Source organism: Barbus barbus (genome assembly GCF_936440315.1).
Source record: "Barbus barbus genome assembly, chromosome: 32".
Lineage (NCBI taxonomy): Eukaryota > Metazoa > Chordata > Actinopteri > Cypriniformes > Cyprinidae > Barbus > Barbus barbus.
Window position 1 is genome coordinate 20349955 of NC_136760.1, and position 23018 is coordinate 20372972.

General features: G+C 36.2%; 1 protein-coding gene across 1 annotated transcript in view; it reads left to right on the forward strand.

Annotated features, from left to right (window-relative positions):
• LOC306852658 (glycerol-3-phosphate acyltransferase 1, mitochondrial-like) overlaps positions 1-20160 on the forward strand; it is a 35085-nt gene extending 14925 nt beyond the window's left edge. Inside the window, exons 11-22 of the mRNA XM_079389661.1 lie at positions 3296-3508; positions 4149-4262; positions 4355-4440; positions 4556-4671; positions 6050-6120; positions 6227-6491; positions 8104-8252; positions 10309-10386; positions 13902-14033; positions 15348-15537; positions 15845-15903; positions 16992-20160. Coding sequence (XP_079245787.1) covers positions 3296-3508; positions 4149-4262; positions 4355-4440; positions 4556-4671; positions 6050-6120; positions 6227-6491; positions 8104-8252; positions 10309-10386; positions 13902-14033; positions 15348-15537; positions 15845-15903; positions 16992-17108 — 1590 coding nt within the window. The 3' untranslated portion in view covers positions 17109-20160. The remainder of the gene's footprint in view (positions 1-3295; positions 3509-4148; positions 4263-4354; positions 4441-4555; positions 4672-6049; positions 6121-6226; positions 6492-8103; positions 8253-10308; positions 10387-13901; positions 14034-15347; positions 15538-15844; positions 15904-16991) is intronic.
• The last annotated feature ends 2858 nt before the right edge of the window (positions 20161-23018 follow it).

Below are 23018 nucleotides of genomic sequence, written 5' to 3' on the forward strand. Positions count from 1 at the left end.
GTTAAACAGTTTAGTTTTACTGTTTTTGAATCCATTCAGCCGATCTCCGGGTCTGGCGGTAGCACTTTTAGCTTATCTTAGCATAGATCATTGAATCGGATTAGACCATTAGCATCTCGCTCAAAAATAACCAAAGAGTATTGATATTTTTCCTATTTAAAGCTCGACTCTTCTGTAGTTACATCGTGTACTAAGACTGACGGAAAATGAAAAGTTGTGATTTTCTAGGCCGATTATGGCTAGGAACTGTACTCTCATTCCAGCGTAATAATCAAGGAACTTTGCTGCTGTATCATGGATGCAACAGGCGCAGTGATATTACGCAGCGCCTGAAATTAGTCCCCAGCTAGGTAACTAGTTATGATATTCAATTTTCACTTTATTGTTGGAATTTCTTCCAAAAAATGTCTCGCATCCTATAGCGTTTACTGTCTAACATTAATTCACAGCAGTACTCATTATACAATACAATACACACACACACACAAATACACATTGGTACACATCCATCTACGATGCAAAAAGTTTAAGTACCTTCCATTCCTCAGAATCGTGCTACCTACTTGGACCCCCTATTCTTATTAATTAATTTTACTGACTGATGAACAAAAGATTTACGTAATCTGTTCAGTCTGGCATATGGTACTCTCAGTCTTCTATTCGATAGCAAAAGTTGATATTCCTCATAACAAATATGGGAAAAATCAGACATAATTTTACCTGTCAGGGGCAACATTTTCTTCTTGAACAACTCATGAAAACTTAGCTCAAGCATTTGACCCACAATCTTAGAACAGTTAGATATCAATCCAGGGCTCGCAAAATCGCTAGTCCGATGTCCCGGGGCTATTCTGTTTTCCAGTCGGGCTACCAAAATGTATCACTGCCCTGGGCTCCCACGCAATGTTCCCTCTAAGCTGACCGCGCTCTTCTTCCAAAGCGGCCGCGCAGAAGAAATAATGTGCCTCGTACACAAAAATGAGTTGGGAAGCCATTTGATTGAATGCCACCAGTAAAAGGAAAAGAATAGCAATGCTTGGGCAAACTGCTATAGAGCTGATGTCACGACAGAGTTCGAAGCGGTGAATGCGGTTTACAGGTTTCATAGAAAGAGAACGATATGCACCAAATGAGTCGCTGTAGAAGCTGAATACTTCAATGGTTGCGGTGCGCTCAACACGAGAGACAACGCAAACGCAATGACATGTGAATTAAAACGTCCTCATGTATTAAAGAAGAGTGGCTTGATTAAGTGCTGGAAATAGCGGAGGATGGGCAAAGAACGTAACAAAACTCTGAAACATGTACACAAGAGTATTGTACAAACTACTTCATAATGAGGTTTAGACAGCTATAGAAGAATTCATATGTTCACGGTTTTATATTTAACTTACAGATCTCAGCTTAAGTTTTGCTTCAGTTTGTATTCTATTCCATTCTATCAGTTTAAATAGTTTGTTTTGATACTATATTATGTTAGGCCTATATTATAAACCTGATAAATAATTGACCTTGTTTTTGAGTCTTTGACTTTGAGTCTCTTGCTCATCAGGCTCTATTAATTTAAAAAATACAGAAAAAACAGTGATGTAGTGAAATATTATTGCAATTTCTAATATTGGTTTCCTATTTTAATACCTATACTTTAAAATAGCATTTATTCCTGTGATCAAAGCTGAATTTTCAGCATCATTTCTCCAGTCTTCAGTGTCCCATGATCCTTCAGAAATCATTCTAATATGTTGATTTATTGTAAGATAAAGACAGTTTTAAATAAGTTAAATGGTATAAGAAATAATTTTTCAAATTGCCTTAAATAGATTTTTAAGAATTCTGCAGATACCTTGTAAATAGTCAAATAAAACTCTTTCCTTGATATCCGTTGATATATGTGTATTGAAAATGTTTTTGATAATTATTTTGAAAATAAATACGCTGTTGTACTTTACAACAAACATACTCTATATGTGCACTCCATGATAAAGCAGTGTCCACATAGACACCCAAAGGCAGACACTCTTTCAATCGGTGTATTATGTAGTCGCTCGTGTTTGATACATGTTGTCTGGAAGTCCAAAGATAATTTCCTTTGTCATCTTTTCATTTATAACAAGTGAATTCCTCTCACACCACTCCACTAATCTATCTGTACAATACTGATGCATACTGAGATCATCTTCACTCCCCAATAAAGACAGTAACACTGTGTCATCCGAGAACTCCAGTATATATGTGTTTACACTGTCAGATTTACAATCATCTGTATACAAGCTAAAAAGAAAAGGTGAACTCACACACCCCTGAGACACTCCTGAATAAGTAACTATTGAATTTGAATATGTCTGATTTACTTTAAACTATCTGTGTTCTACCTATCAAAAATTAATAATACCTAATGAATCAAATAAGGGTTTACTTTCATTTGAATCATTTTTGTCGGTAGAAGCTCTGGCTGTATTGAATTGAATGCAGATGTGAAGTCCAAAAAGAGGGCCCGAGCTGTAGTTTTAGGCTTATCCAGATGTTTCAGGATCAAATGTAACAATGTTACTACTGCATCTTCAGTGCTACTATTTTGCTTATATGCAAACTGACAAGTATCTAAATTACCTTCTACTGACCTTAGGAGTTGTTTTCCCAATATTTTCTCTTAAAGTTTTCATAATAATGGGCGTTAAGGCTATGGGCCGAAAATCACCTAATTTATCTGCCCCAGATTTCTTTGCTGGGGACTACTTTCAGGCGCTGCGTAATATCATTGCGATAATTACCCAACAATTTTAATGTTAAGGCAGCCTTCTTATATATATTTTTTTCCTGATGCATTCATAATCTTTGGCAAGCTTTATGTGTGTGCTTGAGTGTTGATGGGCTATTGGCTATTAAAGGCTCATTATTATGAATTATATGGGTTATTAATATAAACTTGCGATAAGTCGACTAATCGCATAAATGAACAACTACTAGTCTACCAGAAAAATATTTAGTCGATGACAGTCCTATGTAGGAAGTATCCTGTGAGCGACCAGGAAACTGGAGCAGCTGTAATATGGTCTGCTCCAATGCTTTAGTTAAAATGACATGGAGATTGTCATTGTAGCGACTGTACAGAGGCTTGTGATTAGAGGTGGCTGTCACAGGAAACTGATGGATTACTCCTGCATTATTCATGTTGAGCACCACATTACCACAATGGGCTGCTTTAATTACAGGGAATTTGCAAAGGGTGGGTCATGGATCTAAAGGATTGTAATATTCGTTGTGCGTTAATCTTCTGTTCTCCTCTCAATTTCAGTACACGGAAGAGTTGTTGCGGCAGCAGCAGTTTTTGGAGATGTATTTAGAAGGCACACGCTCTCGCAGTGGAAAGCCATCTCCAGCACGTGCGGGCATGCTCTCAATCGTGGTTGATGCACTCTGTGCCAACAGCATCCCCGATGTTCTGATCGTGCCTGTAGGCATCTCTTATGACCGCATTATAGAGGGAAACTACAACAGTGAGCAGCTGGTATGTGGTGATATCCCACAGGAAGTTGATATTAAGTTCACTCATATTGAAACAAAAATTTAAATTCAGTGGGTGAAAGAGTCTGATTATTTATATGTATGTGTGTGTGTGTGTGTGTAGAGACAAGCTTTGTGTTCCGTTAAAGATTATGGAAAAGTATTTTTGTTTCAATTTTTATATAACTGTTTGTGTTCCATGTTTCATCAAATATTGGTGTTTTTATTTTAGCTTATTTAAAAAAAAAATATAGAATTAATTATTTCTATAAAAACTAACTATTTTATGGAACACAGATTTTTGTTGTTGTAAATTCTTTTACATAATTATAGTAATCAGTCATTGTTGTTGTTATTACTAATGTTATTGTGTTAAAAAATGAAAGACAAAAATAATCTAAAAATTGGTAGAAAGTAGTGCTTATGACTAAATATCACAATATAGCTGATATAATTTAACTGATGTAACTCTGGTCTATGTAGTACATTTAAAGGAAAAGCCTATTTTCATGCTATGCACCTTTTAACTGAAAACTGTTGTTTTTGTGTTCATTACCAAATGTTTTTTTTTTTTTTTTTTTATGATTATTACTCATTTTACCATCAGTCTTTGCTTAATTTTCCTTCTGTTCTCCTCACTTCAGGGCAAACCTAAGAAGAATGAGAGTCTGTGGGGAATTGCCTGTGGCGTGTTCAGGATGCTCCGGAAGAATTACGGCTGTGTGCGTGTGGATTTCACACAGCCCTTCTCCCTGAAGGTCAGTCAGAGCAGCTCATCTGATCTCAGTTTGGCTGAATACATAACGGCTCTCTCTCCTAATGTCTGGATTTTTCTTGTCCATTGCTATAGGAGTACCTGGACACACAGCGCAGTCGCCATCTCCAGGCCTCTCTCACGCTGGAGCAGATCCTTCTTCCCACCATCGTTGCTGCACAGTATGGCTTTTAGACTGCCAGCAACCAACATAATCATGTGGACTGCTGTTATTTGGTATGTAGAAAGATGTGTGTGGCTAATTGGATTATATTCAATAATGTTTTTTCTTTGCAGACCTGATCAGGCTGTTTTTAATGGAGAAGCTGAGGATCATCTGAATTCTAGAGACCTGTCAGATGAGCCCTGGAGGAGGCAGGTCATCACTAACCTGGCCAAGCACGTTCTCTTCAGTAAGGGCACTTTAAAGGTCATGATACAGGAATAGTTTCTTCAGCAGTGGGTGATTTTTGAAGCATTGAGGGTGGTGGATTTGGTAAAATTGCTGTTTATGTGGGGTCAGCAATTGTAAAAAATGGCAATCCTGCTCATCTCTCACCTGCCTGGAAAACTTGCTTTTATATCATGGCCTACAGAACCATTGACATACAAAATAAAAATCTGAATACATGGGCTCATTTTTCAGTTCAAAAAGATACAAAAAGTCTATTTCTAACATCATAATTCCCATTGAAAACCAAAGGCTATCATCAAACAACTAGTGGGTGAATTTTACAAAGCCTTACAAGAACATGTCTGAATTTAATATTTCACAAAATAGATATAAGATCATCTTAGGAAAGTTTTAGGACCTGTTAGCATTATTCTTATGAAAATCAATGTACATTTTCCCCAGTTTTTTCCCCCTCATTATTCTCAGTGATCCCTATTATATTCTCATTACTGTAATGCAATAATGAGAATCAATATGTCAGGAAAATGGATAAATACTATTTAAATATGTTGTTTGTTGCGTTACCTTTATTAAAATACTGTGCTAAAATATAATAACATTTTTATTTAATCATTGTATTTTCATTATTGGTAATGACATTTTCTTTAATTGTCTTTGTGCAAATTATTTCCATATATATATATATATATATATATATATATATATATATATATATATATATATATATATATAACTATTTATTATTTTGATTTTGGGGTGAAATATGCTTCAGACATGTTCTATCTAGCTACAGCTGATGTAGTTTATGTAGGTAACTTCAGGTCACAGTCCTCACCATGGTGATGTGTTTGGCCAGTCACTTTTCTCAGTGTTTGAATGCCCTGTTGGTGCTGATTTTTGACGACAGGAGGTCAGAGGATCGGCACTCTGAGGTGGAATTGCAGCTTGCTTTTGAATGTTTAATACAGACACTGTCGTGAAACTGGTTTTCTGTTCCAAAGTCACTGTGTTTTCTTCATACAGCATATTTCAGATACTTTCAGATGTTTTTAAGCTCACAGACAATGCCATGGAGTTTGTAGATCATGCAGTTATGAATTTAAATAGTGTCCTTTCATTTCCCTTCATCAGGGAATTTAAGGGTGAAGTGTACAATTTCTGTGAAAATGACACACGTACTGTTTGAGCCACATGATTTTAGAATTTTCTCAAAAGTCAGCTCCCAAATGGCTGTTTATATTTCTCTCTACATGTACTGTATTCTGACATCAAAAAATCTCAGAGGGTCAGATTTTTTGGCATCTCTTGTAGATTGCCTCAGTTAAACCACTTTAATTGTCTGTCAGTCTGATTACTGCCTTCTGTGTTTCCCATAGCCGCCAGCAAGTCATCAGCAATCATGTCCACTCATATCGTGGCTTGTCTCCTCCTTTATCGGCACAGACAGGTAAGCACCGTCCTCACATGCTATGCAGCACACATCATGGCAACCCTTCATTCTTCAGTTCATTTTATTGGTTTATAATCATTGTAACATGTTTGTAATGGGACAGGGCGTACTGCTGTCTAAACTGGTGGAGGATTTCTTCAATATGAAGGAAGAGATCTTGTCACGGGACTTCGACCTGGGTTTTTCTGGGAACTCGGAGGACGTGGTCATGCATGCGCTCAGCCTTCTGGGAAACTGTGTGAACGTCACCAGCACCAACAGAAACACAGAGTTCATCATCGCCCCTAGCAACACTGTACCTGCACTCTTTGAGCTCAATTTCTACAGCAACGGCCTTTTCCACGTCTTTATTGCTGATGCCATTATAGGTATAATATCGAAGATGCCTATAATCATAATTGAACTGTCTTTATATATGTATATAATAATTTAAATATGTTTCTTTAATTACTGTGTTTATAATGCAAATATTGTTTCACGCTATAATGCCCCGATACGCGCTAGGGGCAATATGACCAAAATCTAATCTCACTATGAGTAATTTTTTTTTCACGATATTGATATACATCACAATATCGTTTTTTTATGCTTTAAATAAGGCCTTAATTGTATCAAATTTTTGATACCATAGAAATATCATAATTCTTGGCACTACTAGTGCCAATATCACAAATTTATGCTAGCTTAAAATTAATAAAACAACAACAAAAACATACTTAAGCTCAGTGAAGACAAGTAAAGAGTCAGCGATTTAAATGGGAATAAGAAACTAATTACAAGCAATTGGACAAAAATGACAGTAGAACAAATAAGAAATGCTACATACGTTGTATAAAGTAATTAAATGTATAAAACACTGCATATTATTCACTGTGTAAATTAAATATATATTTCTTCTTATTTAAAGTGATTTAGTGAAGAGCTGTGAGATTTTCTCTCTTTTGTTGTTTGTTTAACATGAATGACAGACAGCGGGAATATTAGAGCTATTTATTTTAAGAGCTGCCCAGATCCAATGTACAGTACATGTTTTCCTTCTCAGTTGCTTGCTTTCACTTAAGACCTAAATTATTGTTTACGAGGATACTTGCAAAGACGAGCAAAAATAACTGTTCAGTACGCCTGCGCTCTTCATGTGCACGTGCTTCTCCGACAGCACTCAGAAACAGCCTCTCAGACATCATGCATGTAGCGAAATGAGTTCTGTTTCACTGCTGATTGCGTTTCAGTGGCTTCAAATCACTTGTTTTTAAGAACGTGGAAAAAAAAATGTTTTCACGACCATGTATCACAGCAAAGTCACGTGACTATGTAATCAAGATAGAGACGATAGTCCAAAATTGACAAATTTCTACCAGTTAATCTTGTATATCGCACACCCATAATACGCGCGCACACACATTTAGGATTCATGAAGAATTATAATCCGTGCTGGGTAGATTATTTACAAATTGTAATCTGTTACTGATTACATATTTCTTGTCAAAAATGATACTTTTAGTAATGTAATCTGTTAGATTACACATTTTGATTAATTTTAACCTAACTCATTTATCACTAGATTTGTATATGATAATTTTGTATAATATTCATATCAGAAAAAAAATTCTATATGAAAATTTCATAAACTATATTTAAAGAATCTATGTAAAATAAATATAATATATATTTATAATCAACAAACCCAAAACTGGTGTTTGTGAAGGAACATTAAAAAAGTAAAATCTGTTAATGTGACCATTAACTAACATCAGAGAATTAAAAATATACAGATATTTTCAAATGTAATATATCTTTAATTTTTGGAATCTGATTGCATAATCCAGCTTACATGTAATCAGTTACTACCCAGTACTGCACATAATTATGGCTGAGGATGACACAACAGATGCAGCACACTGTGTGTGTGTGTGTGTGTTTGAAATATTAAGATTGATAAACTGTATGTACTGTAACTGTGTGCATGTGTATGTGTGGTAGCTTGCAGCGCGCTGGCCCTGCTGAGAGAGCAATCTGCAACTTCAGTGAGTGAGCAGAATTCTTCATCCAGGCTGCTCAGCCAGGAGAGACTGATCCGCAGAGCTGCAGGCCTCTCCCACTTTCTGTCCAATGAGGTGGCAGTAGCGCTGGTACGCCCCCACACCACTGTCACTTAAGCAGCACAACCAGTGGTTGATTTATAATGTCAAGCAAAATCTTTCAAATGCTTAATTGAAACTTTTGACGACATAGATCAACATTAAAAATGACAGTTGTTGCAATCCCTTCTCGGGTGTCTCAGGGGATACGCATATTTCAAAATGCAATAAAAAAACAACACGAACAACATATAACTTAATTTTATTTTTCAACATCTCAAGACAATGTTCACAATTAATACTTCACAATAGTTCACAAAAATGCTAATTTTTTTGATGAACAAATTAAGATTAATATATGCCTACTTTCTATATTTTCTTAATGTCCAGCCCCATGGGCGTACATGTTGGCTTTAGGTCAAACTGACAAAACAAGCACTGAAAATTTGTCATGTGACCCCCATACTCCAAACAACCTCAATTGTGATAATGATAACAGTATTGGATGAAAAATTCTTCCTTTTGTCCCCTACAGGAGACTAAAGAATATGTATCCTGTGGTGCACGTTGCCTGTTTTAGGGTTAATCAAAGGTTGCACGTATCCCCTGTCGTCTGCTTCTCTGCAGTGATTTGGCTTTGCAATGTTAGCCAGGTGGTGTTGATGGGCTGGTGCTGGTTATTTTTCTTTTTTATTGTTTTAAGAAAATGGCTTTTTATCTGGATAATTCCACACAACTCGTCCGCTCATGCCATAGGGTCTCACAACAACGGAAGTGCATTCCACCGTTTAGGAGTCGCAACCAGAAAGGCTCGGTCACCCTTAGTTTTTAAGAGGGACCGTGGAACAGGAAGAAGCAATTGGTTACTTTAATGGAGAGATCTTGATACAGAATATGTTTGAAGGAGATCAGCAATATACTGTGGTGCTAGCCCACGCAGAGCTTTATAAACAAACAGCAAAAATCTGTTGATTTTATCTAACTGGTGGCCAATGTAAGGAAGTGAGAACAGGAGTGATCTGCTCTCTTCCTAGTTCTCGTCAAGAGTGTATTAAATTCTCCTGTTATATCATCTTCAATTTGATTATATTATATTGCATCATTCTTAACTTTATCTCCTCTTCTAACTTCAGCTTGCTTTTGTTTCATTTCTGCCATCATCTGTGACTCATGAAGTTACTGTTCACTTTCAAGCTTACTGAGTTTAGCCCCCTAAGCTTAGACTTTGCTTGTTCCAATTTAGCTGCAAGATCTGCTTTCTGTGTATTGCCAAAAATAGCTTTATTCATCTTTAAGATCTTAGCTTCTCTCGACACCTCCTTCCAAGATTCGTAAGCTCTCAAAAATGCCTTTAAATGTTTTTTCTCTTCCTGTTCACACATCCACTTACCTTTTTCTGTAAGCTGTCGTTCATGAGAACAAATGAGTTTTCTGCTTGGCAATGAGCTTCTCATTTACTTCCCCTATTAAAGATTATTTTACAGGACTTAGGGTTTTCCCACTTGTAAAATCTCCCTTCTCCCCCCAACAAACAGAATGATCAGCTTCAACTTCAAACATTAAATACTTCAACTTCTAAAGATAAAGAATGAAATGTTTAACACCTTTTTAAATGACCTATTCAAAGGAACTTCAAGGTTGTGAACAATTTCGAATTTGAGGATGAAATAAAACATTTAACATTTCATGAATAATCATCGCATTTAACACATTTCGTTCTTAAACATTTGATCTTATTTAACAATTTCACAATAAGAATTAAATCTGTGTTCATTAAAAAGTCTCTCACCGCATCTGCTTATCAATTTATTGCCTTGCCTGAATACGTGGAGCAACCAGTGCCAATTCCATAACATTTCAGACGATCAAGATGTAGGGTCGAGTTTTCACTGTAGCTATCTCTTGGATCCGAGAGCCTTGAAGATAATGTCACTACATAAAAATATTCAGGGTCTTAATAGTTAACAAACAAACAGGCATAAATAAATGAATAAATATTTGTTTACTTATTATTACTGGTTAATGTTTCAATTTAACAAAGACTGTGTAAAAAAAAGTACCCAGGTGAATCATTCAAGTGTATGTATGTTGTCTTTACTCTCTATAGCCCTGTCAAACTTTGTACCAAGTCTTCCATGATGCTATCACCAGGTTAATCGAGTACGGTGTGCTTATTGTAGCTGAGGTAAGCTGTCTCAACTCTTATTTGTCTTGTTGCTAAATTTTTTGGGATTTAAAGCTGCAGCACTTGAAGTGTCATGAAACCCTAAAACACATTTTTTTGAGATTTTAACATATATGAACAGGTTACACATCAGTGAAAACAACAACAGCATTCATTATGTCTATTATTAAGGGAAAAGTGGTTATTTTTTAATTTTTTGGAGCAATTTTATTATTCTGGTTCAAAAAGCAAAGTTGAACTAACGTCATGAAAAGTGACTTGTATGTGTTTATTTGAAGTGATGATTGGCTGCCGTGGCTGGAGAGTATGCGTCTACATCAGTTTTCTGAGCTTTTCTCAGTATTATTCATGAGAATGAGCTCTTAAATCCAAACACAGCGCTGTATTATGTAAGAGGTTGTATTACAGTGGAGAATTCAAATCTCATGAAAGAGCTTCCTTGCTGTCAGTTCACCTCTGTAAACATGACCGCAACGATATTTAATAAGTAAAAACACATGGAGCGCGCATGAGAGAGCAACACTCGCTGCGTCGATCATAGCTCATTTCTGGACCGGAACAAGTGTGTTTAAAGTTTTGTGAACATATTTCATATTCTCTCGTGCTCTGAACATGAACCAGCACCGTGCACACGCACGTATAATGTCTTCTTCAAATGAAATACATGCAAATAAGGTCACTGATACAGTGGTACATCATGATCATGAGCGCACGATGGAATATTGTGATACACAGCAAACAATCATATAGACTGAAAATCTAAAGAAGAGTAAACAAAAAGTAACTGACTCTATTCTTTCTGTTTTAAAGATATTTTAATATTCATTTGTCTGTATAATGAGTGTGTTTTCTCCCCTCTTCCCACCCGCTACACTGTCACTTTTCCACGGTTTTACATGCCCATTTCTGGAGTCTTTTTCAGATCCAAAGTGTGAAAGACTAGTGCTGAAACAGGGAGGTTTCATGACACTTTAATGCAGTACTTGAAAAATTGCCATCAGAGATCATCTAATGTTTGAATGATATAGTGGGGAAAAATTTAATTTGATCCCCTGCTGATTTTGTACGTTTGCCCACTGACAAAGAAATGATCAGTCTATAATTTTAATGGTTGGTTTATTTGAACAGTGAGAGACAGAAAAACAACAAAAAAATCCAGAAAAACGCATTTCAAAAAAGTTATAAATTGATATGCATTTTAATGGGTGAAATAAGTATTTGACCCCTTCGCAAAACATGACTTGGTACTTGTTGGCAATCAGAGAGGTCAGACGTTTCTTATAGTTGGCCACCAGGTTTGCACACATCTCAGGAGGGATTTTGTCCCACTCCTCTTTGCAGATCCTCTCCAAGTCATTATGGTTTCGAGGCTGACGTTTGGCAACTCGAACCTTCAGCTCCCTCCACAGATTTTCTATTGGATTAAGGTCTGGAGACTGGCTAGGCCACTCCAGGACTTTAATGTGCTTCTTCTTGAGCCACTCCTTTGTTGCCTTGGCCGTGTGTTTTGGGTCATTGTCATGCTGGAATACCCATCCACGACACATTTTCAATGCCCTTGCTGGCTTCAATGCCCTGGCGGTGCATGGCCCCGTCCATCGTCCCTTTGATGCGGTGCAGTTGTCCTGTCCCCTTAGCAGAAAAAAACCCCAAAGCATAATGTTTCCACCCATGTTTGACAGTGGGGATGGTGTTCTTGGGGTCACAGGCAGCATTCCTCCTCCTCCAAACAAGGCGAGTTCAGTTGATAACAAAGAGCTCGATTTTGGTCTTATCTGACCACAACACTTTCTCCCAGTTTTCCTCTTGAATCATTGGCAAACTTCAGATGGGCCTGTACATGTGCTTTCTTGAGCAGGGGGACCTTGCGGGCGCTGCAGGTTTCAGTCCTTCACTGCGTAGTGTGTTACCAATTGTTTTCTTGGTGACTATGGTCCCAGCTGCCTTGAGATCATTGACGAGATACTCCCGTGTAGTTCTGGGCTGATTCCTCGCCGTTCTCATGATCATTGAAACTCCACAAGGTGAGATCTTTTCATGGAGCTCCAGACCAAGGGAGATTGACAGTTATTTTGGGTTTCTTCCATTTTACCAACTGTTGTCACCTTCTCACCAAGCTGCTTGGCGATGGTCTTGTAACCCATTTCCAGCCTTGTGTAGGTCTACAATCTTGTCCCTGACATCCTTGCACAGCTCCCTTTTAAGAGAGTGCTCCTAATCTCAGCTCCTTACCTGTATAAAAGACACCTGGGAGCCAGAAATCTTGCTGATTGATAGGGGATCAAATACTTATTTGACTCATTAAAATGGAAATCAATTAATAACTTTTTTTAAATGCATTTTTCTGGACAAATTTTTTGTTGTTATTCTGTCTCTCACTGTTCAAATAAACCTACCATTAAAATTATAGGCTGATCATTTCTTTGTCAGTGGGCAAACATACAAAATCAGCAGGGGATCAAATAATCCCCCCCCCCACACACTGTACTGTGACCATTTAAATTTGCAGTGGAATTAATTTGAGACTTTGTTTTGCTGTTGGCTTATTCTAATGACATGATTGGATTTTAAGTGGATTCCTGAAGATTCTATGATCTCATTATTGCAGTTTTCAATTCATTACTGACTTTCTGAATGAGAAGTGAAAATATATTGTAGATACCAGATTTACATCATTACATCATTTTACATACACGTTACTATTAAGCTTCTACACTTTGCATAGACACTTGAATAGCGCATATTTTTCTAGGTTAATATTAGATTGAGCAGCCATGTAAAGTTGTTACCACTTACATGTTTCAGATTATAAACCATATACAGTATGTGACCTTGGACCACAAAACCAGTCAAGGGTAAATTTTTTTAAATTGAGATGTATACATCATAAATAAATTAGCTTTCCAACTTAGCCATTCCAATTTCCATTAGCTGAATAAATTAGTTTTCCATTTAATATATGATTTTTAGGATAGGACAATATTTGATCAAGATATTCATTATTCCAAATGAAGTCCTTACCAATGCATATTACTAATCAAAAATTAAGTTTTGATATGTTTACGGTAGGAAACTTACAAAATATCTTCATGGAACATGATCTTTACCAAATATCCTAATGATTTTTGGCATAAAAGAAAAATGTATCATTTTGACCCATACAATGTAATGTTGGCTACTGCTACAAATATACCTGTGCTGCTTATGACTGGTTTTGTGGCCCCGGGTCACATATGAGGTCGATGAATGATGGGATGTCCTGCCCGATGTTCTGTAATGCCACATAGACCAGGCATCAACGATCTGTCTGTCACAGACTCCGTGACTTCGCCACATCCTGTGGATTTTTACTTGTTTTTTTCTTCTGTGACTAATAAAAGTTTAGTCAAAAACTCGTCGACTATTAGGGCAGGCGCTAATAATATTAATAATAATGTAGGTCAGTCATTAATTAACAATAATCAGTAGTAAATATAGAAAAATAATTGACTTAAATTCATCTTTATGTTCTTCAGGAGGACCAGGAGGAGTTGAGCCCTTCTGAGGAGCCTTGGCCCAAGAAGTTTCCAGAGGCTCTAGCTTGGCGAAGTGAAGAAGAAGATGAAGACAGTGACTTTGGAGATGAACAAAGAGACCGTTACCTGAAGGTCTGTCTATCAGTCTTACCTGTGAGAATTGCTTAAGACAAATAGAAGAACAAAAGTTCTATTTAGCCAACAATGAGATCATTCTTCACACTAAAACTATAAAAAGCATGACAATTTATGAAAGTGAAAAAAAAAAACATTCCTTTATAGCAGGGGTCTTCAACTAAAATGGCTTGAGGTCCAGTAATGAACCCTCCCCAGCAGCCGAGGTCTGGACAATTCTAAAAAACAATTTTTGCCAGGCCAGGGTATATGCAAGATATTTAAGATTAATTTCAAGACTTTTAAAGACCTTTTTTAAGACCTACACAAAAATAAAATAAATAAATAAAAATAAAATGACTGTAAAAAGCATGATTTACAATTCAGATGCAGGTTTTCACAAAAACAATCAAGTATTATATTAATTAAATAACATGTATAAATATATTTTACTGCCTTAATTGTTTACATTTTACAACACATTATCTTCGTTGATCCACCACTTCACATTTACAACTGCGTGTTTGCTGCTTAAAATCATGGGTTGTTTTCACATTGGTCTTTGACAACAGCAGACGTACAGGCTGATTGAAAATGGAAAATCATTCTCTTCCAGCGGGTGGTGCTTTCGGAATGGCAGTACACAAGCCCAAGAGACAGACTCCACAAAGCAGTGCAGCTGAATCTGAAACGTGCAGCGCTCATATTTATTGAATGAATAGCCTTTTTAAGTTTAATCGCAATTCTTGTCTTTCAGTCCTCACATTTAAGACCTCCTGAAATCATAATTAAGGCTTTCTTGTACCATTTAAGACTTTTTAAGGACCCGTCAACTTTCCTAATTTTTGAAAATGCCATCATTTTTCACTCACTGAAAGTTTCATCTGTCCGCACGCATGCAGCGCACCGCTCTTTGCTCTTATCACTGCATGCACGACTGCACCCAAATGGCTCTAGAGCTGACCTTGATGTGCTTAATATAAATTTAATTTATTAAATTAGCATTTGGTATTTATTTATTTCATCATGTCAAAAGCCTTCACGAATTCGGACAGGAGTCTGCCAGTTGGCGACCCCACTACCACTACCATAAAGACTACAAAAGCTGAGCCGGTTGAAATAGAAGCGCCCTGTCAGGTTTAAATCTTAACCTTCTGTTTTGGCTGTAGACGGGTCCGTATGGGACGGCTTTTGGGTCCGGACCAGGACCGCGGTCTGCCTGTTAGTGACCTATGCTTTATAGCATGATGCTCCAACAGCCCACTACAAAGCTACTAAATATTGCCATTACTTACTGTTAAAACCTATCACGCTTATTTTGTTTTATTTTAGGTGAGCCCATCAGCTGAGCACCAGGAATTTTATACTTTTCTGCAGAGGATTCTCACTCCGGTGCTGGAGGCCTACAGTGGTGCAGCTATCTTTGTACACAGCCTGAGTTCGCCCATGTCAGAGAGAGAGTACACACATAAGCTCTTCAAGTATCTGCTAACACGCACAGAGAGAGGAGTGGCTGCATATGGTGAGCCACTGGCCCTTTCCACTTCTCTATTTGAGTGTGCTTTTCCTCTCCCACCTTAAAGAAAACCCAAAACGTATTATTCCCCTTAATGATTCTTCCCCTGCACTGTCATGTTTATCTTTTAAGTTATTTTTATCTATTTTGCCATTACTCACTCTTGTCCTGTATTCATAGTTAGTTCATATCTTCGTATGTTAAACTCTGAGTTATAATCTTACATGAAAAGTTTCTATATATGAACGTATTGGATGTATTGATATTGATGATGACGTTGTGTGTGTGGGGTTTTTTTTGTGGGTTTTTTTAGGAGAGAGTGCCACACACTACCTCGTAAAGAATACAGTGAGAACATTTAAAGAGCTGGGGGTGAGTGCACAGTCACGTGACATTTGTGCTTAGGTCTAAACTATAAATGATGATAAATCCTGTAAGTGAGCGTGAATTGTTGCTGCTTACTCAGTTGTTTTTCCTCATGTTCAAATGAGGCAATGTACGTTTCTTATTCTCCACTTCTTGCATCATCAATGCAGTCAACAAAGCCATGCCTTTCAGAAAATGCTGTATGGGCTGCTTTTTTTAATACTTAGGCAGTTTATTTAAAGTTTTAAACTATATTGTCTCATTTTTTCTTTTGTGTTTCATAGATTAAAAAAAATAAAGTAAAAAATAAATTAAACAACATAAGAGAGTCAGTCAATTATTTTGAACTAACCCTTGTAAAGCAATATTGCAGTTAATTTTATTAATTTATCTTTGAATATTTTAAAAGCCATTTTGTATGTTTAAAATGTTTTTGTAGGCCTTTATTGCAAAGTGTACAGAACAATGTTAACCTGCAGTGTTCTTTCCTTTTTTCTTATTTCATTTCTTTTTTCTCATTTCTTGATTTTCTTATATTTAACAAAACTGCAAGTGAAAATGAAAACTGAAAGAGATATAAATAATCAATAAAGCTAAAATAAAATAAAATGAAATATAAATATTAGAGGAAAATTAGAAAAGTGAATTGAAATTAAGTTTAAAATTAAGTACTAAAATTACTAAAATATAAATGAAGACTAAATATAAATATTTAAAGAAAAAAAAAACTAATTAAAATAAGCACTTAAGAAATTTACTAAGATAAAAAATAAAAACTGAAAATATACAAATGAAATCTAATTCAAAATATTATAAATGCTATAATAGTAAATACTACAACGCCTCTTCTAGCATTTAAAAGTGACTTATGTGTGAGTGTATAATAAAGTAATATTAAAAGCCATTTATTGGTTATTAGTCGTAACATGAAAATAACATTGTTGCATCTCTAAAGACAGGAAAGAAATCCACTGGTCTAAATTATTTAAAACAAGAAAATGAATTGAATGTGCGCTTAATATTCTTCTCCTTTTTTCGGTCTGAAGAACTTCCTGTGGAAGTACTGAAGTGAACTTGTTTTTTGTGCTTCATAGGTGCTTAAAGAGAGACGAGAGGGTGGTGTGTGCCGTCTGGAGCTGAGCAGCACTTTTTTACCTCAGGCCAACAGGAACAAACTCCTGCACTACATCCTGGGTTTCAGTCTGCTGTGAGACATTAGGACCATCAACACAGCTGCGTGGCTTTCCTCCCCACTCAAGGGTTTTTTACTGGCTACTCATGACTGTCAAAGGTGCTATTCTAAGGAAAGCTTTACCTGGAAGTGCCTTCACCAAACGCCTCATACTAGACTTGAGTTAGACTTCCCTTGACTTAACCCTCCACTTATGCATTACTCATTACACAAGCAGTTCTGTCAGCCCTTTCGTTTAATAGAAAATTCCATTCACAAAATACTGTACCCAGTCAAATCAGTTCATGAATGTCACTCTTTATGAGGTCAATTTCAGTTTTAAGAGATATATTACTGGGATGACAGCTAGTGTATAGGAATCTTTAAAAAAGGGCATTTGATTTTCTTCTTAACCACATTACTGTCAGAGCATGTAAAGAAATTCTCTACATTACCTTTTGGCAGAGAATAGAATGATCAACTTTTGAGTAGAGCGTCTTTTGATAACACGTGAATGCCAAAATAGAAATAATGACTCATTTTGAAAATCATGCAAAGCCGCCCAAGATGTTACTGAGAAATCTGAGGCATTGAGTTTAGGATTGTGTAGTTTAGGTCATGTTTATTCACTTAGTCACGGCACATAGGTGCAATTGGATGTCCACGAAAGATAGTTACAGCTATAATATTCTGTAATACAACAAATAGCAGATACATGTAATGGTTTTAGCAGGCCTAGAGGATCATGAGGGGGAAACTTCACTGGAAACTGAGCTTGAATGCTTCTACTTGGAGGAGGTTCTCTTGTGGCCAAGCACTTTTATTCCCTCCTCAGTTACTGGTATATTTTATTTTGGAGTTAAGATCCTCGGCAGCAAGTCTTCTATAATGTGAGTGTGTGTGCAATATGTCTGAAGTATGTGAATTAAACTGTATTTATGCCACAAATCTGACTCAAAGCACAATATAACCAGAATGTTGAAAAAAGGCACGTTGCCTTCATAACCTCTGGAATATTGTGTTTGTTGTTGAATATATCAGGAGCCTGTGGGCGGGCAGAAGTTGAGGATACCCTGTAATGTCTCAAAACTACAATTTACCTCATCTTCATTCCGTTTTTCTTATCTGCTCTTTAAAAAGCCTCTTCTGCTGATTTATCATTTCCAACTTCATTTGTCATGTTTTGCATTATCCCAACCATATCCCATGCTTGTTTTGGCAAGTCGTTGAAGAAAACACCTTTGTGCATCAGCCTCTAGACGTTGCTATGCGATGGACCTGTTTTTACTATGCAAGAATGTAGTTGGCAGGCATGCACATTTTGCATAGGCTACTGAGAGACTTTGATTAAAAAAAGATACATGGTGTTCCCATGATCACGGAAACATTTGAAAGGATTCAGGTATTCCAAGTCTGTGAGTTCCAGGGCTTTGGAAGTTGTGGAATTCTCTTCATTGCATATCAGTTTAGCTATGCTCAGCTCTAAACTGTTAAAAAGATCCTTTTCAGTAATCTTGAACTACAGGAAAGGTGAGGGAAATTCATTGGTCAAAATGTGTGGGAGCTGTGGTAGAATATATAAGCTTATTTATGTCACGACTTATGAGAGCAGCTCAAATTTGCAACGTTGTATATTAGATTTTAAGCGACATTTGAAAGTGTTTTGGAGACCGAATAAAAGCTGTGAAGGTTTGTAAAGTTACACACAAGGCATATTTTAGCAATTTGCATAAAATAGTTCTCTGTTTGTCAATATGGACACAAATATTCAGGTTAAAATTGCAATAAAATGTTTGTTTTGAATGGAATTATAGCTTGCTACATAATAAATACTGTGCCGTATACTGCATACTTCCTGTAATTTGAATCAGTTGGGATTAATCCACATTTTAAAAATGATTTTCTTGTTGCATTATAAATTGAAAAATGTGTTTTTAAAACTAATCAAATAATGAATCAAGAATAAAAAAAAATAAAAGCTACTATTCATTTGACGCTAGTAATGCAAGATCAAGCGCACTGCATCGTGAGATGCTCTCTTAATGCTTCTTTACACGGCTGAATTAATGCTGCTCATAATTCTGTATAAACATGTAATGCAAAATAAAAGCCAGACTAAATTATGCCTGCTTTGACCCACCTCAGCCCACAATATAAAAGTATACAGTTGTCATTTTTGTGTAAATGCATTTATGCAACCTACGAGCTGCATTAAACTGTGTAAAGACACCTAAATGCCACAACAGAAGTGCTTCTATGCTGCCTTTTGTAATTATATGGTATAATTACATTTTTTTTGCAAATAGGTCATCTGTTTATTCTGTGTATATATGTGCACATTATACATTGGTCAAATATAATGCAGCAATAGTATGCTATTCTGAAAAAAGCCAACGTTTTTGAGTCGGAGGCAGAATAATAGACCAAATGTGATTCCTAACTTCTCTACATAGTGTGAATGTGTTCAAGCAGCACTGAAGATTGTATATTTGAAATTCACTTGAATGTAAACAGCCATATGCATTTCTCTCTCCCAGCAGACAGCAATAAGATGTTTTTTTTATTAGTTGCCTGTCCATTAATGCAATCATGTACTCTCATCCCAAGTGAAGTATGGTCAGCAATCGATCAATAGTTCCGTTTTGTGCTGTGAACAATATGTATTTGAGGTATTATTTTAAACCATTCTCAGAAAACAAAGATTAAGGCAGTCACATTTAATGTTCTCATATCAAATATTGTATGTTTTCCTCAACATTTTTTAATTAACCTTGTATATAATTTAGTTGAGATCCCACAGTTGTCTTATGGGATTGGGGAGTTTACAAAATCATATTCTGTTCACTTATCTGAAAGCTGTTCTATGGAAGAAAGCCTTTATGGTGTGGGGTTGTTGTTTTTTTGGCAAGTAATGTCATTTAGTGATGATGAAAAGCTGAACTGGGGAAAATTGGGAAATACCTGTTTTATACAGTAATATTGAAAGATGAAAGACACTAACAGTGAGGTCATGCTTTTGTAACTTTTTTTCTCTGTGAAGTGGTTTCATGGACTGCAGATATTAAATAAATGAATGTTAACAAATAATGGATTTTCTAAGTCTAAGCAATGTTACTTTGGATTATTTGATATACCAAAATTCAGACTTGACCATAACTAAATGTTGTGATCACACAATGTTGTGCAATGTACATGCAGAAGTTAATCTTTAAAAACTGTCAGAAAATTTACATTTTACTGTTGTATATTTTTAGTCCAAATCTCAGAGATCCAAACAAGATGCTGTTATTGTATTTATTATCCCCACAATGGTCTAGCTGGCAGGTCTCCCAGTGTGACCAACAGGGAATATAAACATGCAGGGTTTATTTAAAGAGAGATGGATACTGTACGAACCCACAACGACAGCAGCCATTTAAGGAGAGCGCTAAAGAAGAGAACCTCAAAGAGAACACTTCCACAATGAAGAACCAAAGCAGAGGTCTGCGTGTTATTCTGCCCAATAACAAAGAACTGAGCATGACTGTTGGGGTGAGTGAAATGTATTTATACTTCATAATATCACAATGATATTTGAATATCTGACATGGAGTGCCACTTAAGAGTTACAGCCTCTTTTGTGTTTGTTAGAAAGTTATATTTTTGCAAGTATTATTGATGTTGGATGTTATAAAATCTTTCCATATATTTTGCCCTTGTAATGAACATTTATTCTGATTTCTGATTTATTGAAGTTACTGCACTGCTTAAAAACAGCCTGAACTGGCTTTCTGGTTCATTTCTTTTATATGTCGCTTGTCTTACTGTTTAACATCTCTGTATTACTGCTAAAAGACAGCGGTCAAGATGTGTTCAACCAGTTGTCTGAGCTACTCGGCATCGCAGATCTTCACCTCTTTGGTCTGAGTGTGGTAAACGGTCTGTGGATTCCTGTTTTTGTACGTAAGACTGCTGACTATAAGCCCTTTATGTTAGAATGATTTAACTAAAGACTGAGCTTTGCAAAAAAACAAGAATGAAGGGAGTGTCAGCTCTGTTTGTCTGAATCAAAGTAGCTATTTTAACATATCTTGTTCATTCCATTTCATTAAGACAATCAACCCCTGTTTTTGGATCTGGAGCAAAAATTGTCCTTGTACCTTCCAAAGTCCTGGAGAAAGAATACATCAAAGGTAAAGTCGAGCTCCAATAAAGCTGTCATGTGAAAAAATTAGGACACCCTATTGAATTCCATGGTTTTCCGTATCAGGACACATCCATTTCCAAACAATTTGAAGTCCATCATTTTAAAGTGAGGAAGATTAAGTGGAAGACATTCAAAACCGAAACCAGTCCTCCCAGGAGTGGATGTCCCAGCAAATTCACCCCAAGTTCAGACCAGTGTAACACTTAGAGAAATGGCAGACTCTACAGGCCTCAGTTAACATGTTAAATTATAAAGTTCATGACTGTAAAATTAAAAAAAGTGTGGGACAAGTATGGCATGTTTGGAAGGGTTGCCTGAGGAAAGCCTCTTTTATCTAAAAAAAACAAAAACATGGCAGAACGGTTTAGGTTTGCAAAGTTGCATGAGACTTCTAGAGCAATGTCCTTGGAACAGATGAGACCAAAGTGGAGATGTTTTTGGCTATAATGCACAGCGCCATGTTTGGTGAAAACCTAAAGAGCATATCAGCACAAAAACCTCACAAGTCACTGAGGTTTGCTGGTGGAGGGCTGATGATTTTGGCCTTTTTTTTTGTAGCCAGGACCTGGGCACCTCTATACCAAAGTATTCGAGAGTTAAATGTGAGGCCATCTGTCCGACAGCTAAAGCTTGGGTCATGCAACAGGACAATGTTCCTAAACACACCAGCAAATCTACAACAGAACTGCTGAAAAAAAATAAAAAATGATCAAGGTTGCAATAGCCTTGCAACTAGACTGCATCCTGAGTCCATGACTAAAATTCTGTGGTAAGAGCTGTGCATAAACAAATACCCACAAGCATCAATAGCAACCTTGTAAACAATGTGAGAGACTGATAAATTCATACATATTTTGATTAAGTTATTGCTGCTAAAATTGGATCTACAAACTTTTTCACACATGGCGTTTCTATCTTTTTGTTAAATAATGACACAGTGTGATATGTCGTGTTGTTGTTCATCTGAACTTTTATTTTCCAAATTTTAAGACCTGCTAAGGACCACATCATTTTGTATTATTAAAAACAACCATGCAATTCACTTCTGCACATTGCATTTTACTGTGTAAAGGAGATGAAACATTCACTCTTTTCATAGCTTTTTCTGGCTCTGAGACACTTGCTTTGTATTTCTCCTTCTCTTTTCTTAGCAAAAATCACTCATCGTAAAACAAAAGTTAGATATGAAGGCCCTTATTTTAGTGACCTTGTCACAATTCCACAGTTTTTTGAATTTCTATTACTTTTGTGCAAAGAAATAAGTCTCCTGACAAATTTCTCTCAGGTGGTTCCATTGCTGTCAGCATTAAGTCTGAGAATAATTCAAAGAAATTAATTATTTGATTTAACAGATGCATTAAATTGATTAAAATAGACTTTTACACTTTTACATTATACATTTTTTCTTTTGAACTTTGGGATATTTTGTGTGGAATATTGTCTGCTGATATGAAAAGTTCACTGTATATCGTAGTAAAAAATATAATTTATGATGGCGATGATCTTTTTTTTTCTTTTTACATTAAACACATTATATATTACATATATGTATGCAGTTTATAATATTTATGTACAGTGGTGTGAAAAAGTGTTGGCCCCCTTCCTGATTTGTTATTGTTTTGCATGTTTGTCACACTTTAATGTTTCAGATCATCAAATTTAAATATTAATCAAAGATAACACAAGTAAACACAACATATTTTTAAATGAAGGGGGCTTTTTATGAAGGGAAAACAAAATCCAAACCCACATGGCTCTGTGTGA